General features: G+C 36.7%; 1 protein-coding gene across 3 annotated transcripts in view; it reads left to right on the top strand.

The window, feature by feature from the left end:
- DRAM2 (DNA damage regulated autophagy modulator 2) overlaps positions 1 to 20,319 on the top strand; it is a 30,703-nt gene extending 10,384 nt beyond the window's left edge. For 2 of the 3 annotated variants that reach the window (XM_005677913.3, XM_018045907.1), the window contains 6 exons: positions 2,541 to 2,608; positions 5,179 to 5,318; positions 14,515 to 14,692; positions 15,218 to 15,300; positions 15,924 to 16,016; positions 16,537 to 20,319. In XM_005677913.3, coding sequence (XP_005677970.1) covers positions 2,541 to 2,608; positions 5,179 to 5,318; positions 14,515 to 14,692; positions 15,218 to 15,300; positions 15,924 to 16,016; positions 16,537 to 16,644 — 670 coding nt within the window. In that variant the 3' untranslated portion in view covers positions 16,645 to 20,319. The remainder of the gene's footprint in view (positions 1 to 2,540; positions 2,609 to 5,178; positions 5,319 to 14,514; positions 14,693 to 15,217; positions 15,301 to 15,923; positions 16,017 to 16,536) is intronic. The other variant, XM_005677912.3, reaches the window with a different exon arrangement.

Here is a 23,002-nt window from a genome sequence, read left to right as displayed (position 1 = left end):
TTGAGGCCATTGAGTTCTTTATGAGTTTCAGTTCTCTGATGGTACTGCGTGTGATTTTCTGATAGAACACTAGACACTTCCTTTTCTGTCTCTGTTCTGCTGCCTTTTAATTCTTTTTTGCTAATGAACTTAGTAGTATTATCTGGAGAATTTCCTCCCACATTTTAATGTATGTAAACTCAGTGGTACTTAAGTTTACTTCTCCTAGGCTCATTGTCTTCATCTGAAAAATGATAGAGTTAGACTAGATACTCTTCAAAGTTCCTTTCAGCTCATAGACCCTACCTGCAAGACTTCACTGTTACACTCCCCATACGACATACAACCAAATATAAATTTCACCTCAGGGATAATTCACAGTTCAGAGACAATTCTGCAGGTGTGCTTCAGGTGTTCTCTTGGTTCAAGTTATGAATGTGTAGGTAGGGTGCATGAGACTAGCCACTGGGGTATAAGAAGAAATTGTTAGAATGTCTATGTATTTTATATTTCAAAATATTTAAACTTTTATTTGGGAATTCCCTGGTGGTCCAGTGGTCAGAACTCCTCACTTCACTACCAAGAGCCTGGGTTTGATCCCTGGTTGGGGAACTGAAATCCCACAAACCATGCTACGTGGCCAAAAAAAGAAAAGAACTTGTATTTAATATATGCATAATAATATAAATAACATTATAGTGATCAGATAATTTTTTTTAATGATGCATAATGACCACTGGGTTGAAATGCAGTGCTGATGAGGTGATGGGCTTGGCTGTTTTTATTTGTAGGCCAGTTTGTCATTCTGATCCAGAGCACACTTAGCCAGCCATCTTGGAAGTGCATGCTATTATTTACTTGAAAGTGAAAGTGTTAGTCACTCAGTTGTGTCTGACTCTATGCAACCCCATGGACTGTAGCCTACCGGGCTCCTCTGTCCATAGAATACTCCAGGCAAGAATACTGGAGTGGTTTGCTATGCCCTTCTCCGAGGGATCTTCCTGACCCGGGGATTGAACCCATGTCTCCTGCATTGCAGGCAGATTCCTTACCATCTGAGCCACCTGGGAAGCCCCATAAGTTATTTACTTATGGGTAATCTAAAACAGGAGCATCATTTGGAATACCGCAGTTAAAATTATGGATTTTTTTTTTCTAATTTACTTTTATTTTTTGGTGATACCATGCAGCTTGTGGGATCTTAGTTCCACAACCACAGATCAAACCTATGCCCCCTGCCTTGGAAGCACAGAGTTTTAACCATTGGACCACCAGGGAAGTTCCATGAATTTTTTTCTGATTATAAGAATAATACATATGCATTTATTCTTGAAAAATTGAAAGGTAGAAGCAAAGACAATCCCCACTCTCTGAAGATGATCAAAGAGTAACAAAATCTTTTGTGTCTTAAGAAACATTGTAGAGCGGGAAGGAGCAGTCCTTTGAATCAGTATTTGATACTTTACTTTCCTAAACCTGATCCAAATATTCACCAGATATTTATTATTGATTCCTTAGCGGATATGACTTTCCTCTTTTTTTTAATTAACATTATCAGGGTTGAGATCCTTCTTATCTCCTTCCTATATTACTTCAATTTGAGGATAAAAACTTTGTCTTTTTAATCTTTTCAGTAGTTTGAGGAAATGGGAAGGAACTAACATTCACAGAGTGTCTTCTGTGTGCCTGCAGCTATGCTGCATGATACTTGACATGCATGACCACAGTTTCATTTCCTTACGTTGATCTGATGAGTCTGGGAAGGAATTGCTAGCTTCGTTTTTTAGATAGGGGGCAACCGTGGGTATACATAGAACATACTCAAGGTTCCCCAGTTTGTAAATGGTGGGGTGTTAATCAGGATCTATGCATTTCATCCTGCACTGAAAGACAGGCATGTAAACAGACACATTGCAATACAGTGTGGTCTGTGATTTTAATAGAAGTCTGGAGTGGAAGCTGTGTTAGTCACCTAGGCTGTAGAGAGGAGGGAACTCAAAACTGGCCTTGAGTGGAATCTCCAGAAGGGCAAAGGCAAGGGCTTTGTCTCTTTTATTTCCACAGTGTTTTTGTCCCTAAAATGCTGTCTGACAATACTGTTAGGTGCTTGATAAATATTTTTTAAAAGTAATCAAGAAACAATTAGGTGTTAGTTATAGGCAGAGAACAACAGATGCCCAAAGAATCTGAAAGGATCTTTGGTATTTAGGAAATATTCAAGTGAGACAGATAAACATGGTGCCTGACTGGTGTAAGTTAGTAATGCAGATGCAACCTCAACATGACAAGGATAACTATTTTATCAATTTATAGTGAATTCTATTATATGAAAAAGAAATAACCTTAGGAGATGTGAGAAAAAAGTGAACATCATATATTGAGAGCTGAAATTGTCATGTTCTCATTATAAAATTAAGGGTTGAGTCATGGAATTTATAAAAAGATAAAGGATTTGAAATAACCTCTTTTGTTTCTTATCCATTAGAAGAAATACACGTGTATATCTAAATCTAATATGAGGAATCCTCATACCTATTTTTTTTTCTTTTTTCTTTTTCTAGTGACACTGGTACAGTGGCTCCAGAAAAATGCTTGTTTGGGGCAATGTTAAATATCGCCGCAGTTTTATGTAAGTAGTAAGAATGATTTTGGGAATCAAAATTTATAGCTGAATTGCCCTTTACTGTTGGGTTCCTTGTTTTACTTGCTAGTTACATTGAAGGAAGGTTATCATTACTAAATTATTGATGACAGATATGTTTCTTTTAAAGTAAAAACAATGTCTAGGAATGCTAAATTATGGAAATAAATGTTTTAAAAATATCTATAGAGCTATTTGACTACTCATGCAAATAGAAGCTGTAAAGTATAACCAAATATTCCTTGAGGTCCTAAGGGGATTTCTTAAGCAACCAGTAGAGGACAAAGAGCTATCAACACACTGACCACAACTAACCTCAACAAAATTCTTTTAAGATAAACAATTGAGAAGTTTGAGAATAGCTATGAAACTCTGTTTTGATTTTTGAGTGATAATTCTAATGCCATAGAAATGGAGTTCTACCATACTATTTTACATTCCTTTCATTATTTTTTGAGTTAATTTTTTAATTATTGGTTTACTAAAATAATGCTTTTTCCACCGATTGTGATTGTTTTAAATATTTGCACTTTTCCATATCATGTTTATTATTTGCTCAGGGCAAACACTAAAGTTAAGAAAATTATTTCTGTGTATAGAAGTTCATCTTGTAACTAAAGTTTTCAGCAATATGTCTCTACAAGAGTATATCTCTGTTGTTTCCTACACTTCTAGTTCTTTGGCAATATTTTTGCAATGGAAGGTTTAATTTGGCCCTTTCTTAACCAGTAAGGACAGTCAAGTGGGGTTTTGTTTTGTTTTTCCTGTGTTACTGACTACTGTATCTGATTGAGCCAAGTTGTAGCAATTTGAAATGAAATGAGAGTGAGGCAAATAATCCTTTGGTATTTTTTGCCTGTGTCTATCTTATCCGTATTCTTCAAACTAATTACTTTAGACCTTAATGCTAATCATATGTAATAGTTTGTGTGAAGTTGCTTTACTTATATCTGACTCTTTGGGACCCCAAGGACTGTAGCCTGCCAGGCTCCTCTTTCCATGGGATTCTCCAGGCAAGAATATTGGCATGGTTGCCATCCCCTCCTCCAAAGAATCTTCCTGACACAGGGATCCATGTCTCTCATATCTCCTGCATTGGCAGGTGTGTTCTTTACCACTAGCCCCACCTGGGAAACCCCCAGTTTGTGCTTTATATAACATGTATTATTAGAGATTTTCAGAAAACATCAAACTCACCTAAATTTTTCCAAAATATTTTTACCATGAGGCCCACAGGAAGCAAAGAACTTGCTCAGTCACACAGAGATAATAGTAGTTTTACAGTACAATCTTTTTTTTGTTTACATTTCCCAATTTTTTAAATTAATTTTGAGGCAATCTTTTCATTTGCTGAAAGTTTTTTTTTTTTTGGTTTAATTTTTAAATTTTTTTAAATTTTACTTTACAATACTGTGTTGGTTTTGCCATACATCAAAATGAATCCACCACAGTGTTCCCAATCCTGAACCCCCCTCCCACCTCCCTCCCCATACCATCTCTCTGGGTCATCCCAGTGCACCAGCCCCAAGCATCCAGTATCCTGCATTGAACCTAGCCTGGCGATTCATTTTTTATATGATATTATACATGTTTCAATGCCATTCTCACAAATCATCCCACCCTCTCCCTCTCCCACAGAGTCCAAAAGACTGTTCTATACATCTGTGTCTCTTTTGCTGTCTCTCATACAGGGTTATCGTTACGATCTTTCTAAATTCCATATATATGCGTTTGTATACTGTATTGGTGTTTTTCTTTCTGGCTTACTTCACTCTGTATAATCGGCTCCAGTTTCATCCACCTCATTAGAACTGATTCAAATGTATTCTTTTTAATGGCTGAGTAATACTCCATTGTGTATATGTACCACAGCTTTCTTATCCATTCATCTGCTTATGGACATCTAGATTGCTTCCATGTCCTGGCTATTATAAACAGTGCTGCGATGAACATTGGGGTACACGTGTCTCTTTCAGTTCTGGTTTCCTCAGTGTGTATGCCCAGAAGTGGGATTGCTGGGTCATAAGGCAGTTCTATTTACAATTTTCTAAGGAATCTCCACACTGTTCTCCATAGTGGCTATACTAGTTTGTATTCCCACCAACAGTGTAAGAGGGTTCCCTTTTCTCCACACCGTCTCCAGCATTTATTGCTTGTAGACTTTTGGATCGCAGCCATTCTGACTGGTATGAAATGGTACCTCATTGTGGTTTTGATTTGCATTTCTCTACAGTACAATCTTAAAAGTTCTTTAGAAACTACAGCTGGTTCTTTGCTTGTTTTGTTTTTTCTTCTCTCAGATTATCTTTAAAAGGAAACTATGCTTCTTGAGACTTCCCTGGTAGTCTAGTGGTTAAGACTGAGCTTCTAATGCAGGGGGCATGGGATTGATCCCTGGTCAGGGAACTAAGATCCCACGTGCAGTGGGGTCAAGGGGTGGAGTGGGGGCGGGGTAACTCCATGTTTCTAGATACCACTGACTTTTGTGAGCTCTTTATTGGCAACTTTATTCCTTAGTTATTTATTACTTTTTTGTTTTTCCGATTGTCTTTTCCCAGGTGTTGCGACCATTTATGTTCGTTATAAGCAAGTTCATGCTCTGAATCCGGAAGAGAATCGAATCATCAGATTAAACAAGGCTGGCCTTGTACTTGGATTACTGAGTTGTTTAGGACTTTCTCTTGTGGCAAACTTCCAGGTTTGTGTTTTAGCCTAGCATAAGTATTTTCCTGAAGTACAGAAAAATACATGCTAAAAAAGGAAACCTAAACATCCAGTTACATAATCCATAATACATAAGCAGATATTAGAGTAATGCTTGCTGCTATAATAAAGTCCAAAATTTAAGTGTCCTAACACAATTAAAGTTTATTTTTTACATAGATGCATCACATGCTGGTATTTTTGGTTGGTAGATGGCTTATCCTCCACAGTGATTTAAAGTCCACACACTGCCACTCTTTGGGCCTTGCAAATCCTTAAGATTCTTTTGTCTTCTGCATCTAGCTGCCTGAAACAAAGAGAACATGCAAAATTCACACCTGCTTCTTAAAAACTTTGACCTGGCAGTGACTTACATGGTTCTATTCACATTCATTTTTGCTAGATACAAGAAAGGCTGGAAAATAAAATCTTGCTGGGCAGCAGTTCCCAGGGCAACTCTGTACTATGGAAGGGATACAGAAAATTGTGTGGACAGCTAGCTAGCTGTCTACCACAAATAGAGTCATGCCTTCTGTAGTCGGTTTGTATAGCTCAGTGTTTAAAAATGTGTTTGGAGGTTTTTAGTATTTGGATAGTGATTCTTTGCTCCAGTTATCCCTTGATCAATTTAACAATATTTCTCTAATCACTGTTTAGTAAAAATGGATTGCAAAGTGACCTTTACATTTAACATAGCTACTTCTATTAGTAGCTGATACGTTTATACACAGCCCAGTGAATTCCAGTGGGAGTTCCTAATAGCATCCATGCAAAACTGCCTTTCTCCCTTAATCTCATTCAGCCATTAAAACAGTTTATATTTGTATACATTCTTTATTTTCAGCTTCCATTCTAATTCACATTCATCACAAGGGTCTCTTTGACCTTATAATTTTGAGTCAAATTACTTTTTCTCTTGATAATATCTATTTTCATGCAGCTTTGGACCTGTTGAATGAATATGCTCTACATCTTTTACTTATGGCTTCATTGCCTGTTTATAAGCAAACCCTGTAGCATTACTCACATAGCAAACAGTTCTCCTTCCTTCCTTTCTAATGTAAACTTTCACTGCTTATTTAAAATGGTGAGTTAAATGCCTCTTTCTCTTCTCCCCACTTCTCTCTTGCAGAGACAAACTCTAGTTGATTCATATAGGAAAAATTGTACACAAACCAGGTCTACAAAGGATTTATAGGTGCAGAGCTTAAATTGGAAGAGAGACAAACACTTTATTTTAAAATAAGGACTTGTTGGTTTTGTCTCTTAAATATTTCTTGAAATCATCTGCTTCTCCATTTTTTTTCCCCAACTGTCTCTACATCTCCTTCTCAACCAGTTTAGATTTTACCACCTCTCCTCTGGATTACTGCTATAGTCTCCCTAATAGTTCTTCTGCATTCAGTGTTACATCCCTTTAATTTGATACTGCAGCCAAAGTAATCTTTTAGAAATATATGTACACCTCATTCCTGTTTCCTTGTACCCCTGCTTAAAGCTCACAGGTCCAAGGTCACGTGAAAAGAGATGAAATCAAGAGAGGAAAAAAAATAATTTGTTAAACTGCCAAGCTGCTTAATTAATCAAAAGGTGCTGTGAGATCTGACTGCTGTCTATCTGTATAGCCTCATGCTGCATCATTGCCCGTCCTTATATTATACATAGCAGGGATCTTTCTGTGTTCCTTGAATAAGGTTTACTTAACTCTGTTTCATACATTGTTTCTTCTGTTGCACATAGTACAAACCAAGCCTAGATAGATGTAGGCAGACTTTATTTCCTCAGGGCAGTCTTTTTTTGTCAGTAGATTTCCTCTTGTAAATTTCAGGTTTTCTTTCTTTGTGTTTTCTAATCCTCTGGAAACTAATTCTTTGCAGTACTTTTGGTAGTATAATCTCTTATTTATGTTTTTTTAATTTATTTTTAATTTTTAAGTTGATATATTTCTCCATTAAGTATAGCTCAGTGGTTTCATTCACCATTGTATACCCAGCACCCAACATAGTGCTTAGCACAGACGTGCTTTCATATTAAGTATTAATATTTAGTAACTTACTGAGAGAGGCTAAAGGAACTAAGCAGGATAGATAAAAAAATTCCCTGTGATTACTGTGATCGTCTGCATTTAAAGAGACCTAATAATTACAATACGGCCTTTGAAAACTCTGACTTAAAAAAATACATTATTTAATTTCTCTGAAAACAAGTGTGTATAAAAGGATCCAGCAAGGGAATTCCCTAGTGGTCTAGTGGTTAGGACTCTGTGCTTTCACTGCCAAAGTTTTTGTATGTGTATGCTCGGTCACTCCGTCATGTCCGACTCTCTGCTCTCCTATGGACTGTAGCCAGCCAGGCTTCTCTGTCCATGGAATTTTCTAGGCAAGAATACTGGAGTGAGTTGCCACTGTCTGCTCCAGGGGATCTTCCTGAACCAGAGACTGAACTCACGTCTCTTGCGTCTCCTGCATTGGCAGATAGATTCTCTTTCAGAGGGCTTGAGGTCAGTTCCTGGTTGAAGTAAAATCCTGCAAGCATACAGCCAAACAATTAAAAAAAAAATGCAGCGAAACAAATATGTGTTCTCAGTGCTTAGGAATTTTTCTCATCCTAGTGTGTCGACTGAAATAAAAATATACCATGTGAGAGATGTGAGAGATGTGAATTGCAGTTTTATTTGGGGACTTATGAGGGCTTCCCTTGTGGCTCAGCTGGTAAAGAATCTGCCTGCAATGCGAGAGACCTGGGTTCAATCCTGGGTTGGGAAGATCCCCTGGAGAAGGGAAAGGCTACCCACTCGTGTTCTGGCCTGGAGAATTCCACGGACTATACAGTCCACGGGGTCGCAAAGAGTTGGACACAACTGAGCGACTTTCACTGAGGACGATAGCCTGGAGGCATCTTCTGAGATAGCTAATGGGGAACTGCTCCAGAGAAGTTAAGGGGACTCCCATCAGCATATATGTGATACTGGAAAAAAAGTATATTCAGTCAAACACACATCTCATAGAAAGTTGCTGCTAGTCATAAGGCAGGACTATCTAAGTTAGTGCTTTTCTAAGTATGAGAGGATACAAGAGTTTGGGTTCATAAAATTATCTCTTGAAAATTATCTCTGAAGGCCTGTTGTGCCAGTTTTTCCCAGCACACAGAGTGCCTCATTACAGATCTCTGCCCTGAGCTCTGTTCAGAGTGTGTTGAAGATGAGTGATTAGCAGGGCTAATCCCCGTAGGTCCAGATGGTGAGTGACATTCTTTAGTTGACCCTAGAAAAATTTTTCCTCAAGGAAACTTGGAAGGGATAACTAGGCAGGAATCTATATTGATTTTCTAGAGCTGTCATAACAAAATACCACAAGCTGGATATTAAAAAATGAGAGAAATTTATTCTCTCAGGGTTCAGGAGGCCAAAAACCTGAAATCACGATGTTAGTAGAGTTGGTTCCCTTTTGGGGGCTCAGGGGGAGAATCTATTTCATGCCTCTCTCTCAGCTTTTAGTAATTCTTGGCATTTCTTGGCTTATGGCGGCATAACTGCAATTTATGCCTCTGTTATCACATGGCATTCTTATTTCCTAGAAAATTTATCTTCAAGGAGACTTTGGAAGGAATATCATTCAGTTCAGTTACTCAGTCGTGTCCAACTCTTTGCGACACCATGGACTGCTATACGCTAGGCCTCCCTATCCATCACCTGCTCCTGGAGTTTACTCAAACTCATGTCCATTGAATCAGGGATGCCATCCAACCATCTCATCCTCTGTCGTCCCCTTCCCCTCCTGCCTTCATCATCCTGCCTTCCCAGCATCAGGGGCTTTTCAAATGAGTCAGCTCTTCACAGCAGGTGGTCAAAGTATTAGAGTTTCAGCTTCAACATCAGTCCTTCCAATGAACACTCAGGACTGATCTCCTTTAGGATGGTCTGGTTGAGTCTCCTTGCAGTCCAAGGGATTCTCAAGAGTCTTTTGCAACACCACAGTTCAATAGCATCAATTCTTTGGCACTCAGCTTTCTTTATAGTCCAACTCTCACATCCATACATGACTAGTTTTTAAGTTTCATTAAAACTTTTAGGTGAAGATTATAGGGTTTATAATTTCTGTAGCAAACATTTGCCCCTGATCACACACATACCTCTATAATTTGTCTTGTCTTTGTCAAGGAGTATGTTTTTGTTTTTGTTAAATTTTTTATATTTTCCAGGCAAGAGTACTGGAGTGGTGTGCCATTGCCTTCTCTGATATATATATATCAGATATATATATATATATATATATATATATATAAAATTGATTGATTTATTTTTTGGCCGTGCTGGGTCTTTGTTGCTGTGTGAGGGCTTTCTGTACTTGCAGTGATCGAGGGCTGCTGTTTAGTTGCAGTGCACAGGCTTCTCATTGCAGTGGCTTCTCTTGTTGTGGAGCATGGGCTATAGGGTGCACGTAGGCTCAGTAGTTGTGGCCGACGGAATCAGTTGCTCTGTGGCATGTGGGATCTTTCTGGATCAAGGGTTAAACCAGTATCCCTTGCATTGCAAGCAGATTCTTAACCACTGGAGCACCAGGGAAGTCCTAAATATATTTTTAAAGAAGATAAAATTGTGACTGTTGTGGTACATGTGTCAAAGATTGCATTTAATTTATTAATTAATGAGAGGAATAGTCGATACTGCAAACCACTTCAAAAAGAAGTCAAAGTGCCATACAATTATAAGTCAGAAAAGAAATGCTCAAATGAATTTACAAATAGATTCTAAACTAACAAAACTGGTCATTATTCACGAAGTGAAAGTCAGTTGCATTCAGTGGGACACAGTACGCCTTTCTATTCACATTGATTACTTGTGTTACTATGCATTTTTAATAAGTTAACTTTTATCTCGACACATAATATCTATCATTGTACCAGTTCTCTCTGCAAAATAGCCTAATCAAAGCCAAGAACAATTAACATTTCTATAGAATCATTCCCACAGGCTCTAGCATTCTATTGAAAGGGTATCTGTTGCCCATTTCAAGATCTTTTGCTGTTTCCCTAGTCTCTAAACGACAAAATTAAATGGATTAAACTGAAGTACTATCAGTTAAAACCAGCTTTATACACCTCCATTCTGATTATAAACATAGTAGTGAATGCTCTCCATTCTTTTTCTTATAACTGTGGGATTTTGTTGATGGAACTGTGTGCTGATCACATGTGGGCATTGATCAGACTTATCTGTATTTAGCTTCATCAATATGTGAATGAAAAATGTTGCCTGCCACGTCAGTAAACAAAGGATATCGCAGTCATCAAGCCACTACAGCCGTCCCCAACAGTGAGCCTTGAGAAAACTCAGGATGGAGACAAATGGGCTCCCAGCTGCCAAGCCTTCAGCCACTGCAGCCACCGCCCAGCAGTGTACCCTGAGGGGACTCAGGATGGGGACTGGATACTGGACCTAGATAGTTAAGGTGCTTATCAAAGGAATGATTTCAGTGAGCCCAGGCTCTTGCATCTTTCCATATATAGAAAAGCACAAAACTAAGTTGAGATATCTGGTTTTCTTTAATTAATAGTAGTCATCTTTGTTGCAAAACTTACATGTATCTGGCTCCTTCCTTACCTCTTCAGGACAGTTTCTTAGAGCTATCTGAGAGGCTACCTCCTGGACTTGAAGTCTTCAGAAAGTCTTCCAAATAAAATGTAACTCTCAAGGTAGCTTAGATGGTAAAGAATCTGCCTGCAGTGAGACCTGGGTTCGATCCCTGGGTTGGGAAGATGCTGGAGGAGGGTGTGGCACTCCAGTATTCTTTCGTGGAGAATCCCCATGGACAAGGAGCCTTGTGGGCTACAGTCCACGGGGTTACAAAGAGTTGGGCATGACTGAACAACTAAACACAGCACACACTCAACTTTTATCTTGTGCATGTTTTTCAGTCAACAAATATATGTGAGAATATTTTTAAGGAGAAAAATCCTGCTGTTAGCCCTAAATCAATTTCATTTTTGCAGCCTGTATCCATATATACTGGTAAATTCACATGAACCAAGAAGATACTACCATTTTGTATTGTTTTATGGGTGCTGAATTTTTTTTTTCTTTGTGACCCAAGGTGATAGTAACGATTTTTTTCCCTTCCCAGTGCTCGTAACTTACTGCCAGTTAAAACATCCCAGACCTTATCAAAGTAGCACTTTCTCCAAAGGAATCCAAATAACTTGTTATCTTTATTTCTTTATACTTGAGACTTCTTACACCTTCAGCTTAAAAAAGACTGTATGTGAATTAGCATAGTTGTTCATAGAAGGAGAGAACCAACCCCTAACCTAATCTCTCTTCTATTACCTTAGTCATACCCTCTTTTTTCTTTTAATGTAAATTTTACTTTTTCAATTGTAATGTAATTGATTTACAATGCTGTGTTAGTTTCTGCTGTACAATGAAGTGAATTAGCTATGAAAGTGTAGTCGCTCAGTCATGTCCCACTCTTTGTGACCCCATGGACTGTATGTAGTCCACCAGGCTCCTCTGTCCATGGAATTTTCCAGGCAAGAATATGGGAGTGAGTTGCCATTCCCTTCTCCAGGACATCTTCCCAACTTGGGGATCAAACCCAGGTCTCCCGCATTGCTGGTAAGTTCTTTACCATCTGAGCCACCAGGGAACATATCCCCTCTCTCGGACCTCACTCCCACCTCTCCTCCCCGCCCCCGCCACCCCGCATCCCTCCCATTTAGGTCATCACAACACCAAGCTGAGCTCCCGATGCTATACAGCAGGTTCCCATTAACTGTCTGTTTTACACATGGTAGTGTATATATGTCAATCCCATTTTGTCTCAATTGTCCTACCTTCCTCTTCCCCATTGTGTCTACATGTCCATTCTAGATTCCGCATATATGTGTTAATATATGATATTTGTTTTTCTCTTTCTGACTTACTTCACTTGGTATGACAGACTCTCATTCCATCTACGTCTCTACAGATGACCCTGTTTCATTCCTTTTAATGGCTGAGTAATATTCCATTGTGTATATGTATCATATTTTATCCATTCATCTGTCAGTGGACATTTAGGTTGTTTCCATGTCCTGGCTATTGAAAATAGTGCTGCAGTGAATACTGGGGAGTCATACCCTCATACCACCTGCTGTGTGGTATCTTGTCAACCAACTGACACAGGCAGCATCAGTTTAGAAAACTGTATTAGGTTGGTACAAAAGTAATTGTGATTTTGCATTGTTGAACTTTGCTGTTTGATATTGAAATACATTCTTAAGTAAATGTTATACACTTTTTTTTTTTTGCTAATGACTTAGTACTTGCTGTTTATATTTATTTTAGACTAGGGAAATTATGTTAGATGAAGCAAATTTGAACAATTTTCTTATTCAAGTTCAAAATGGGTCGTAAAGCAGTGGAGGCAACTTGCAACATAAGCGTATTTCACCCAGGAACTGCTAAGGAACATACATTGCAATGGTGGTTCAAGAAATTTTGCAAAGAAGACGAGAGCCTTGAAGATGGGGAGCACTGTGACAGGCTGTTGGAAGTTGACAACAACCAATTGAGAGGATCACTGAAGTTGATCCTCTTAAAACAACACGAGAAGTTGCCGAAGAACTCAGTGCCAACCATTCTATTGTCGTTCAGCATTTGAAGCAAATTGGAAAAGTGAAAAAGCTCAGTAAGTAGGTGTCTCATGAGCTGACTGCAAAAAAAAAAAAAAAAAAAGTCATCATTTTGAAGTGTTGTCTTCTCTTATTCTATGTAACAGCAAACCGTTTCTCAATTGGATTGTGATGTGCGATGAAAAGTGGGTTTCATACAGCAATGGGAAATGACCAGTGCAGTGGCTGGACTGAAAGGAAGCTCTAGAGCACTTCCCAAAGCCAGACTTGGTCATGGTCACTGTTTGGTGGTCTGCTTGCTGCCTGGCTGATCCTCTTCAGCTTTCTGAATCTCAGCGAAACCATTACATCTGAGAAGTATGTTCAGCAAATAGATGAGATGGACTGAAAACTGCAGTGCCTACAGCTGGCATTGGTCAACAGATAGGGCCCAGTTCTGCTCCGCTACAGCATCCAACTGCACATTGCATAACCAACACTTCAAAAGTTGAACAAATTGAGCTGTGAGGTTTTGCCTCATCCGCCATATTCACCTGACCTCTTGCCAACTGACTACAACTTCTTTAAGCATCTCGACAACTTTTTTCAGGGAAAATGCTTCCACAACTAGCAGGAGGTAGAAAATACTTTCCAAGAGTTCACTGAAGCTCACGGCAAGAATTTTTATGCTACAGGAATAAACAAACTTATTTCTCATTGGTAAAAATGTGTCATTGTGATGGTTCTTATTTTGATTAATAAAGATATGTTTGAGCCTAGTTGCAGTGGTCCAAAACCATAATTACTTTTTCACCAACCTAATACTTCAACCAAAGGCTTTGATAATAGAATTTTTGGGGAGTTACTGTCATCACTTTTAAATGGGGGCATATATAGTAAAAAGTAAAGTGTAAGGGGATATTAATGAGAGTAAGGCAAAGGAAAACAATAAATTAATTCAAAAACAAAGAGTAAGGCAACAGAGAAAAAATTTGCAATTTATGCTAATCCCTTAGTGTATAATTTATCAAAACAAGTCAAACTAGAAACAAGGAAGAATGTTTTAATTTCTTGAACCTTTAAATTGTATTTAGACTTTATTTAAATTTAAGTTGATACTCCTTGCCTCCTGCATTCCCAACCATCCTAGTTCTCTTTACTTTGTTCTACTCTTTTGCTATAACCCTTATCACTATTTAACATATATGGAATTATTTCTAAAGTTTATTTTTTATTGTTTGTTTACCTTCACTTGAATGTAAGCTGTGAGGGCCAATTTTTTATCTAATTTGTTCACTCATATATCTGAATGCTTAGAACAGTAGCTTGACACATAAGTGGCACCCAAATAAGCATGAGTAAATGAGTAATTACTGTCATGTTTTCCTTAGTGGCATATGAAGTAATTTGGATGACTGTAATTTTCAGGTTTATGCTGAGTACTGAGAGAAAATTATCTCAGGAAATAATCTGTAGCTATTACAGATAGCTTTCCTACTCAGTGAATGTCCTGTTGAATTTGCTGGACTTGTGTTTTTAAATATTGTGTTTGTGATTTTGTAGTTTCTTTTATTGACTTATTTCTTCCTTTTACCTCTCAGAAAACCACCTTTTTTGCTGTACATGTGTGTGGAGCTGTGCTCACATTTGGTATGGGCTCGTTATATATGTTTGTTCAGACTATCCTTTCCTACCAAATGCAGCCCAAAATTCATGGCAAACAAGTCTTCTGGATCAGACTGTTATTGGTTATCTGGTGTGGAGTAAGTGCATTTAGCAGTATCCTTTGCTGTAAAATGTGGCTATCCTTGAAAGGGAATTGAACAACAGCATTTAAGTGAACACTGTTGACATGTTGTAAACAGGCCTTTTGTGGGTGAGCTTCTTGGTTTACTGAATCCTAAATTAATTTGAATCATGAAATTCAAATTTTTACTTGGAACATGGTAACTGAGTGAGAAGCAAAGATAATGTCTAGCCTAATCATACTTACCTCAAAGATAGGAAAGATGAGTTGATTCCCTCCTTAAGAACAATTGTGTAGCAAAAGCTTATGATAGAACTAAGACTTTATTGAGCAAAAAGAAACTGACTCTGCAAAGCATTTGATAATAATCTGGGCACATTTTAAATTTTACTAATGCCATGTAATGTGAAGTCTTTAAGAAAATAGTTTTGGGCCTTGGAAACAAATACATGTGTGATCCTTTCAGATCTTTGAAGATATTTGTTTTTAATTTTGAGTTTAACTTAAACTTACAGGTCTTCCTTGAGATTCTTCCTTGACTTATTTCTTTTTAATAGTGCTGACTTGCTCATCACTTTTGTACAATGGCAGTTTTGGTGCTGATATAGTACAGAAACTCCATTGGAACCCTGAGGACAAAGTAAGAACTGAAATAATTTACTAGATACTCCTAATCAGAATCCATATTTTAATGCTCAAAATGTAGTATCAAGTTTGTCATGAGCATTTTTTGCATGTGTGCATGTTCAGTTGCTCAGTCATATCCAACTTTTTGGGATTCTGTCGACTGTAGCCTGCCAGGCTTCTCCGTCCATGGAATTTTCCAGGCAAGAATACTGGAGTGGGTTGCCATTCCCTTCTGCAGGGGATCTTCCTGACCCAGGGATTGAATCTGCATCTCCTGCATTGCAAGCGGATTCTTTATACCACTGAGCCACCTATTAACCTGAGCGTTGTTTACTTAAACTTTTTTAGTGGCATTTAATGGCTCATGACTTTGGAAAAGGCAGTAACTTCTTGGTTGTAGAGTTAAGGTCTCCTGTTCTTAGTTATTTGAATGAAAATTTCACTTGCTATAAATGAAAATGTGATAGGTCATTTAGGATGTCTTTAATGTCCACCTTTAATTCTAGAGATATGTCAAATAAATCAAGGGTTGATATTTCAGAATACTGATTGGTTTATAAATATTACAGGTTTTTTATTTGAGGTCATATGAATGAAATTTCACAGAACTGTTTTTTGTTGTTGTTGTCACTTAAGGGTTATGTGCTTCACATGATTACTACGGCAGCAGAATGGTCTATGTCACTTTCCTTCTTTGGTTTTTTCCTGACTTACATTCGTGATTTTCAGGTAAGAAAATGTAGAATTAGATATATGCTGTCAAACTTCCTTTGGTGGAATAAGAAACTTTCTATAGGCAACTCTCTCGCCTTTTCAAAAATTAACTTCTTAAGGAGTGAGCCAAAAGAGGAGCTTCTAACGTGATTTGTTTCTGTGCTTTGAGAAATAGTGTTCTTTTAGCAAGGTTAAGCCTTGAAAATAGGGTTGTAAAACAATTAAATTTGCAGATATTCTCTCAGAGTTTTTATCAACTCAGGCTACATTTATATAGGCCATCCTCAACATTTAGTTTTATTGATTCTTCGTAGAAACCAGAGAAAACCAAGGAACTTCTGAGGAAAGAAGCTTATTTTTCACAATTCTGTTTGTACTACAGACGATACTTTTGGCAGTACAACAGCCATCTCTCTCTTGTTCTTCATTAGAATTGGTTTACATTCCGGATCCCAAGATATTCCCAGAATATACTGAACATGTGATCTGTCTTTAAGGAACAAACTTCTATATGTAATTTTCTTTTCTGTTCCAGAAAATTTCTTTACGGGTTGAAGCCACTTTACATGGATTAACCCTTTATGACACTGCTCCTTGCCCTGTTAACAATGAACGAACATGGCTACTTTCCAGAGATGTATGATGAAACGAGAAAATATACCTTTGGTGATTATGATTCTCAGGGATTGGGGAGATATTCGTGAAAGTTACTTATTCTGCTCTGAAGTTTTCAACCATTTAATCAAGGCTGACTGTGACATGAAAGAATCCTGATAATCAAGAGATGTGAATTAAGACATTTGATGTTATTTTAAAGGACATCTTCAAGAGGATCATGTAAAAACATTTATGCCTATACTTTTTTAGCCCAGAAAGTAAAACCAAAGGACTACAAAATTGTATATTTTTTTTCTACTTTTTTTTTTTAAAGAGAAGCAACCAGAACTGCACCAAGCAGTCTGCAAAATCCAGTTTTTCACATTTTTAAAACCATTAAAACTCGTGTTTTGTTTGGAGCACTTATGTAAGAGAAATGTTTCAGGACCCCAAATAATCAGCAATGCTCAACAGCTCCTTTAGAATTGGGTTTTGAAGTAATAGTTTTACCATATTAATACATTTCATACAGTCTTTATAAAATTTATTTCTTCTGGAATCCAACTTTAAAGGGAAGTAGACCTGAATTCACATGAGCACTTTAATTGCATAAGCTTTGCACAAGATATTCTGTGGATATTGATTTGATTCCTGCCACAAGGCCAGATACTATGCTAAATGGTCTATCACACATGCTCGCTCACACTTGTTTCATGAAGCTTAGTCTCTGATGTGAAATTTTAATTACTAATGAATGAGAAAAAATAGCTATAGGTAAATTTACTCCAGTTGCGTTTTGTATAGAACAGTCGTCAATGTTCCTACACAAGGCTGAGAAGTTTGTGAATAACAGCAAGTATAATTAATATAAAAGTCACCTCAAACTGCACTCAAGAATTTCATAAGATTTCATTTATAGCAAATTATAATTATTTGAAAAAGAAACCTTGAACAAATGTTGGACATTTTTTAATGGGATGTGATCTTTGTAGAACCCCAATTCTAAAGGATAGAAACAGCAATCCAGAAAAACTAGGTGTAGAGTAATTATGATACATGTACCCACCAAAATAATTTTCTCTCTGGACATGCAAGTAATTGGAGTACTTCTACTTGAATCCTTATCTGTGCAGATAAAGAATGGTTTACAGATCCCAGATAAAATTCAGAAGAAGAAAACACTCATCTGGAAGGTGCCCAGTGATCAACTGATTTGCAGAAGAATCTCTGAAGATTAACAAGGTTTTTCTTTTTAGAAGAAGTGGGTCCATAGCCAGAATAAAAGATGGTAAGGAAAAGTTTAAAGTGTAAGAGGGAGCAATTAAGGGAAGATGGTTATATAGTAGAACCATAGATCTCAATTATGAAAAGCTTTCTGGTTGTAAAACGGTAAAATGTTTCTGAAGACTTCTGTACTTGTAGAAAATGGAATACAATACTGTTTAGCTATATAAAGCAACAGTGAACATGGGAAACATTTCAGTAAACACTGATTGAAATCTGACAATCACTGAAAAAAATTTTCAGTACAAACCATAAAACATCTTTTTCATGCCTCTGAAAATCTTGATTTTCATCATGTGCAACCACATCATGTGCAACCATATCTGTGAAACAGTATCTAGTCCTGACTGCTGTCTCTCAAGGAGGCTGTAATCTAAGTTGTGAAGGACCACAGTATGGTAAGAAGGAAACAGATAAAGTTCATAAAATTATAGTTTATGTGGGGGCAAGATGGCACAAGGAAGAACATGGACTTGTGCTTCCATATTAGAACTTAGAGATACATTAACAACTTTAAATTATTTTAAAAACAAAAAATATTACTTGAATAGTATTTTAATTTCATTATTTAACTTTTACCCTTAGAAATAACATGGGCTGAAAATATGAATGTTTTAAAAGAGATTATAAATAGAAATTTTTGAATTTGCCTTCGTCCCTTATCTTAAGCCTGAAGTAATGGAAGCTAACCATACCCTCCTTCAAAGTGTGCCTTGCCAACACTGTTAGATAGTAGTATTAATAACTTGAATGAATGGGTAAGGTAGTTCAATGAATTTTGTTTTGCATGTAGACTTTTGGGAATAGGAGGTTAAGCTGACAAAATCAACAGATACTGTTTCCTGTGTTCTTAAAGACACGCAAGACAACATTTCCCTTTTAGTTAAGTATAGGCAGAAGAATGAATTTTAGTCATGAAATGTAAATGAAATGGATGTGTCTATTTCAGCATTATGATTTTAAAAAACGAGAATGCTGTTTCCCAATTTTTTCTCCTTGCATCAGTTGTTTATTGATGAGAACAGGGTTTTAGGAGATGGCAGACTAACATGTAGGAGCCTGAACTAATTCTCTTTTAATCAGATTTTAGAATATCAACCTAGATATCTAATATAATGTAAGAACTCTTTTTAATTATCTTGCTTACCAAGATTATCTATTTCTAGAATAGTGTCATGCTGTAAATACTCAGTGGATTTATGAAAGAGAAAGACAACTTTTCTTGTGCAGTGTTCTATACAGACTTGCCATGAAATGAAATTGAATAAATGTTGGATTACTGCCCTAATATTGTCTTTTTTTCAACCAGCCAGAGTGCTGGTTTTTAAAACAGTGTATTTATTAGAAAGGTAAGAATGTAGAATAGATCTAAGACAAAGGAAAGGTCTTGTATCCTCCACAAGGCATGGTAATTTGAAATACAGTTTATCTGAGAATTCACCTACTCAGAAGGCTTGAACAGAATATAAAGAGAATGCCTCAGAAATTCTAAAATATAGTCAGAATGTAGGGCAGAGAGAAATTCCCCATGTTTGGATAACTGGCAGCTCAAATGAAAAGCACAAAGATTCCAGTAGAATCACGTAAATCAAACTAGCAGTAACAAAGCTCATCTCCACCTCAACTGTAAATCATGTTAACTAACCTCCCATTCTATATACCTGACAAAATAGGCATTCCCCTTTTGGGAGGCAACTGCCATTTTTAATACTTACTGTTCTTTTATAGAATATATACAGCATATAGTCAGAACTTATACAATCATTCAAAGGAGCAAAAAAATTTGATACAGACAGGAAATTGTCAATAGAAGCAAACTCAGAGATTGCTCAGGTGTTGCAGTTATCAGAGGGAGATAACTATGATAAAAGTGCTGAAGGAGCTAGTAAAAAGAGTAGAAAACATGTACGAAAAGGGGGGATTTCAGCAGAGAAATGTTCATTTGGAAAGCAAAATAATTCTAGAGTATGATATGACTATGCAGAGGAAAGGATGTAAACTAAAAGATAGGGCAGTTGAAAGTATAAAACCTGGAAACCAAAGAAAAAAGCAAAAATAAAAAGAATTGAATGAGTTTTGAAGGCAAAATTATATGATCTTAATCTTATAATTGGGTTTCAGAAGATAAAAATGGTACTGAAGAAATGTTTGAAAGGTATTGACTGAGGACATTTGCAAAGTTAATGGAAATTAACAGAAAATCAACAAAATCAAAAGTGAGACTTCGGAAATTATAAAGTTGATAAACACCTAGGCCGACTGATACACTGTATTGAATGATATTTCTCACAAAGTCACGTCCATCCAGAACTTCAGAATATGACCTTATTTGGAAATAGGATATTTCAGATGTAATAAGTTATGATGAAATTGACAAGGTGATTGTAAAATTTTGAAATTCACAGCGTCTAAAATAGTCAAAACAATCTTGAAAAAACTGCATGTCTTGGGCTGTCTGGTTTCAAAATGTATTATAATGTTAAATAAAACAGTATAGTTATTGACATAAAGATAGACCAATACACCAGTAAAATGGGATAGCATCCTAAAATAGACCATACCTACATAGTCAGTTTATTTTCAGATGGAGTCCCAGAAAAGGTAATGAGAAAAAAGTCTTCAATAACTGATGATCTTACACCAGAATATCCAAGTAGAAAACAGTGAGCTGCAACATTTTTCTTGGTCCTGTACAGACATATCAAGGTTTATCTCAGGCCTATAAGAAAGAGCCCAAACTGTATAGCTTCTAGATGATAATTTAGGAAAATATCTTGGTGACACAGGGGAGGCAAAGCTTTCTTAGCAACACAAAAGAAAATTATATGAAGGATGTTTTTCAAAATTTAAGATTTCTGTTTATCAAAAGATACCCCCTGGGGACTTCCCTGGTGGTCAAGTGGTTAAGAACCTGCCTTCCAATGCAGAGGATGAGAGTTTAATTCTGGATCAGGGAACTAAGATCACACATGCTGCAGGGCAACTTAGCCCATGCATCACAGTCACTAAGCCCAGGCGCCTCAACTAGAGAGTCCGCATGCCAGAAACTACAGATCCCAAGGATTCTGGAGACCGCACACCACAGCAGAGCCCACCCACTACAACAAAAGATCCCACATATTGCAACAAAGACCTGACACAACCCAAAATAAATATTTTTAAAAGATACCACTTAGAATCTGAAGAGGCAAACCACAGATTGGGTGAACATATTCACAATATTTACAGTTTACAAAGAACTTGTATGCAGAATATATAAAGAACATAAAAAGTGCATGTTCAGTTTTTTTAAAATGTGCAAAGGACAGAAAGATACTTCATGAAATAAAGGACATGAATACACAAGAAAAGGATGCACACATCAGAGTAATGAAAATAAATGTCACAACTGCTATAGACCCACTAGTATGGTTACAATAAAAAAGACTGACAGCACCATATCTTGGTAAGACTGAGAAACTGGACCTCTTGTCTTGCTGGTAAACCAGTTGGGAGAATGCTTTGGTAGTTTCTTCTAAAGTTAAACTAAATCTACTAAGTGACCCTGAAAAATCCATTCATAGGAATTTACTTAAATGAAAACATGTTCACAAGAAAACTAACAAGGATCTTCCCACCAATCAATAATAATTAAAGAGTGACAATAACTTTAATGACCATCAGTAAGAAAATGGATAAATAAGTTGAGATATATTTATGCAATGGCATACTGCTTGGCAGTAAAAAGAGATAAGCTACAGATATGTATAATGACATGTATGAATCACAAAAGCATTGTATGGAGAAAAACTACACACAGACACAAATATGTATAATTATATTTATTTGAAGCAAAATAGCAGGTGAAATTATGGTAAATAGAAGTCAGAAAGTGATCCTTATGGGAAATATTTACTAGAAAGAGGTTTAGGAGATTGTTATAGATTGATTGTGTCTCTCCACAATTTCTATTTTTAACTTTGAAGTCCTCAGACTTGATAATCTATGTGGAGAATGTCTTTAAAGATAGTTAAGTGAAGGTCATTAAGGTGTGCCTAATCCAATATGACTAACATTTTTATAAGAAGAAATTAGAACAAAGACATATACAGAGAGAAGACCATAGGATGGCACAGGGGGAATATGGCCATCCACAAGCCAAAGATAGAGGTTTTAGGAGAAACCAACCCTACCAACATCTTGGTCTCACACTGCTAGTGTCCGCGACTGAAAAAATAAATTTGTTGAAGCTGCCTAGTCTGTGATATTTTGTTATGGCAATCCCAGTAAACTAATACAAATTTTTTTACTGGAGATGATGCAAACATTCTCCATCTTGAAGTAGATGGTATGATAGGTGTATACAGTTATCAGTTCCTCATACTGAACTATTATTTCAAGTAAGAAAAGATAAAAGAAGAAAATAGAAGAACAGACAATTAGCTGGTGCTGTGGAGAGAAATTAGTAAAATACATAAAATTTTAGCTAACCTTTTTAAAAATATTAGAACATACAAAATGAGAACTGTTCAGGAAAAATAATTGAAAAAGCAAAAATGTTAATGAGAATACTTTGCATGAATTTATAGAAATAAATTTGACATTTTTAACAGTTCTCAAGAATATGTAATTTATCAAAATTGATTTAATCTGAAATAGGAATTTTAAAGCAATCAATTTCCATAGAATAGAGAATGTTAACATTATGTGTAAATTGGTAGGAAAACAAAATAAAATTTTGTGTGAGGTATACATCTGTATTACTTTACCAATACTTTTGCAACAAAATACCATGGACTAGGTGGCTTGAAAAGCAATTTTTTTTTTTTTTTTAACAGTTCTGGAGGCTGGAATTCCATGTTGAAAGTGTCAGCAGGTTTGATTTCTTCTGAGTCCTCTCCTTAAATTCTAGTTCGGTGCCTTCTTGCTATGTCTTCACCCATAGTCTCTGTGCATTTACATCACTGGCATATCTTAATGTGTCCAAATTTCATTATAACGACACCATTAAGATTAGGTCACAATCTAACAGCCTCATTTTAATTAATATGATCTACAGTCATTCAGCATCACAGTAATCCAAGTCTATGCCCCAACCACTAATGATGAAGAAGCTGAAGTCAAACAGTTCTATGAAGACC

The sequence above is a fragment of the Capra hircus genome, chromosome 3, assembly GCF_001704415.2.
Source record: "Capra hircus breed San Clemente chromosome 3, ASM170441v1, whole genome shotgun sequence".
Taxonomy (NCBI): Eukaryota; Metazoa; Chordata; class Mammalia; order Artiodactyla; family Bovidae; genus Capra; species Capra hircus.
Note: the sequence above shows the minus strand (reverse complement) of the source record. Positions and strands in the feature narration are given on the sequence as shown.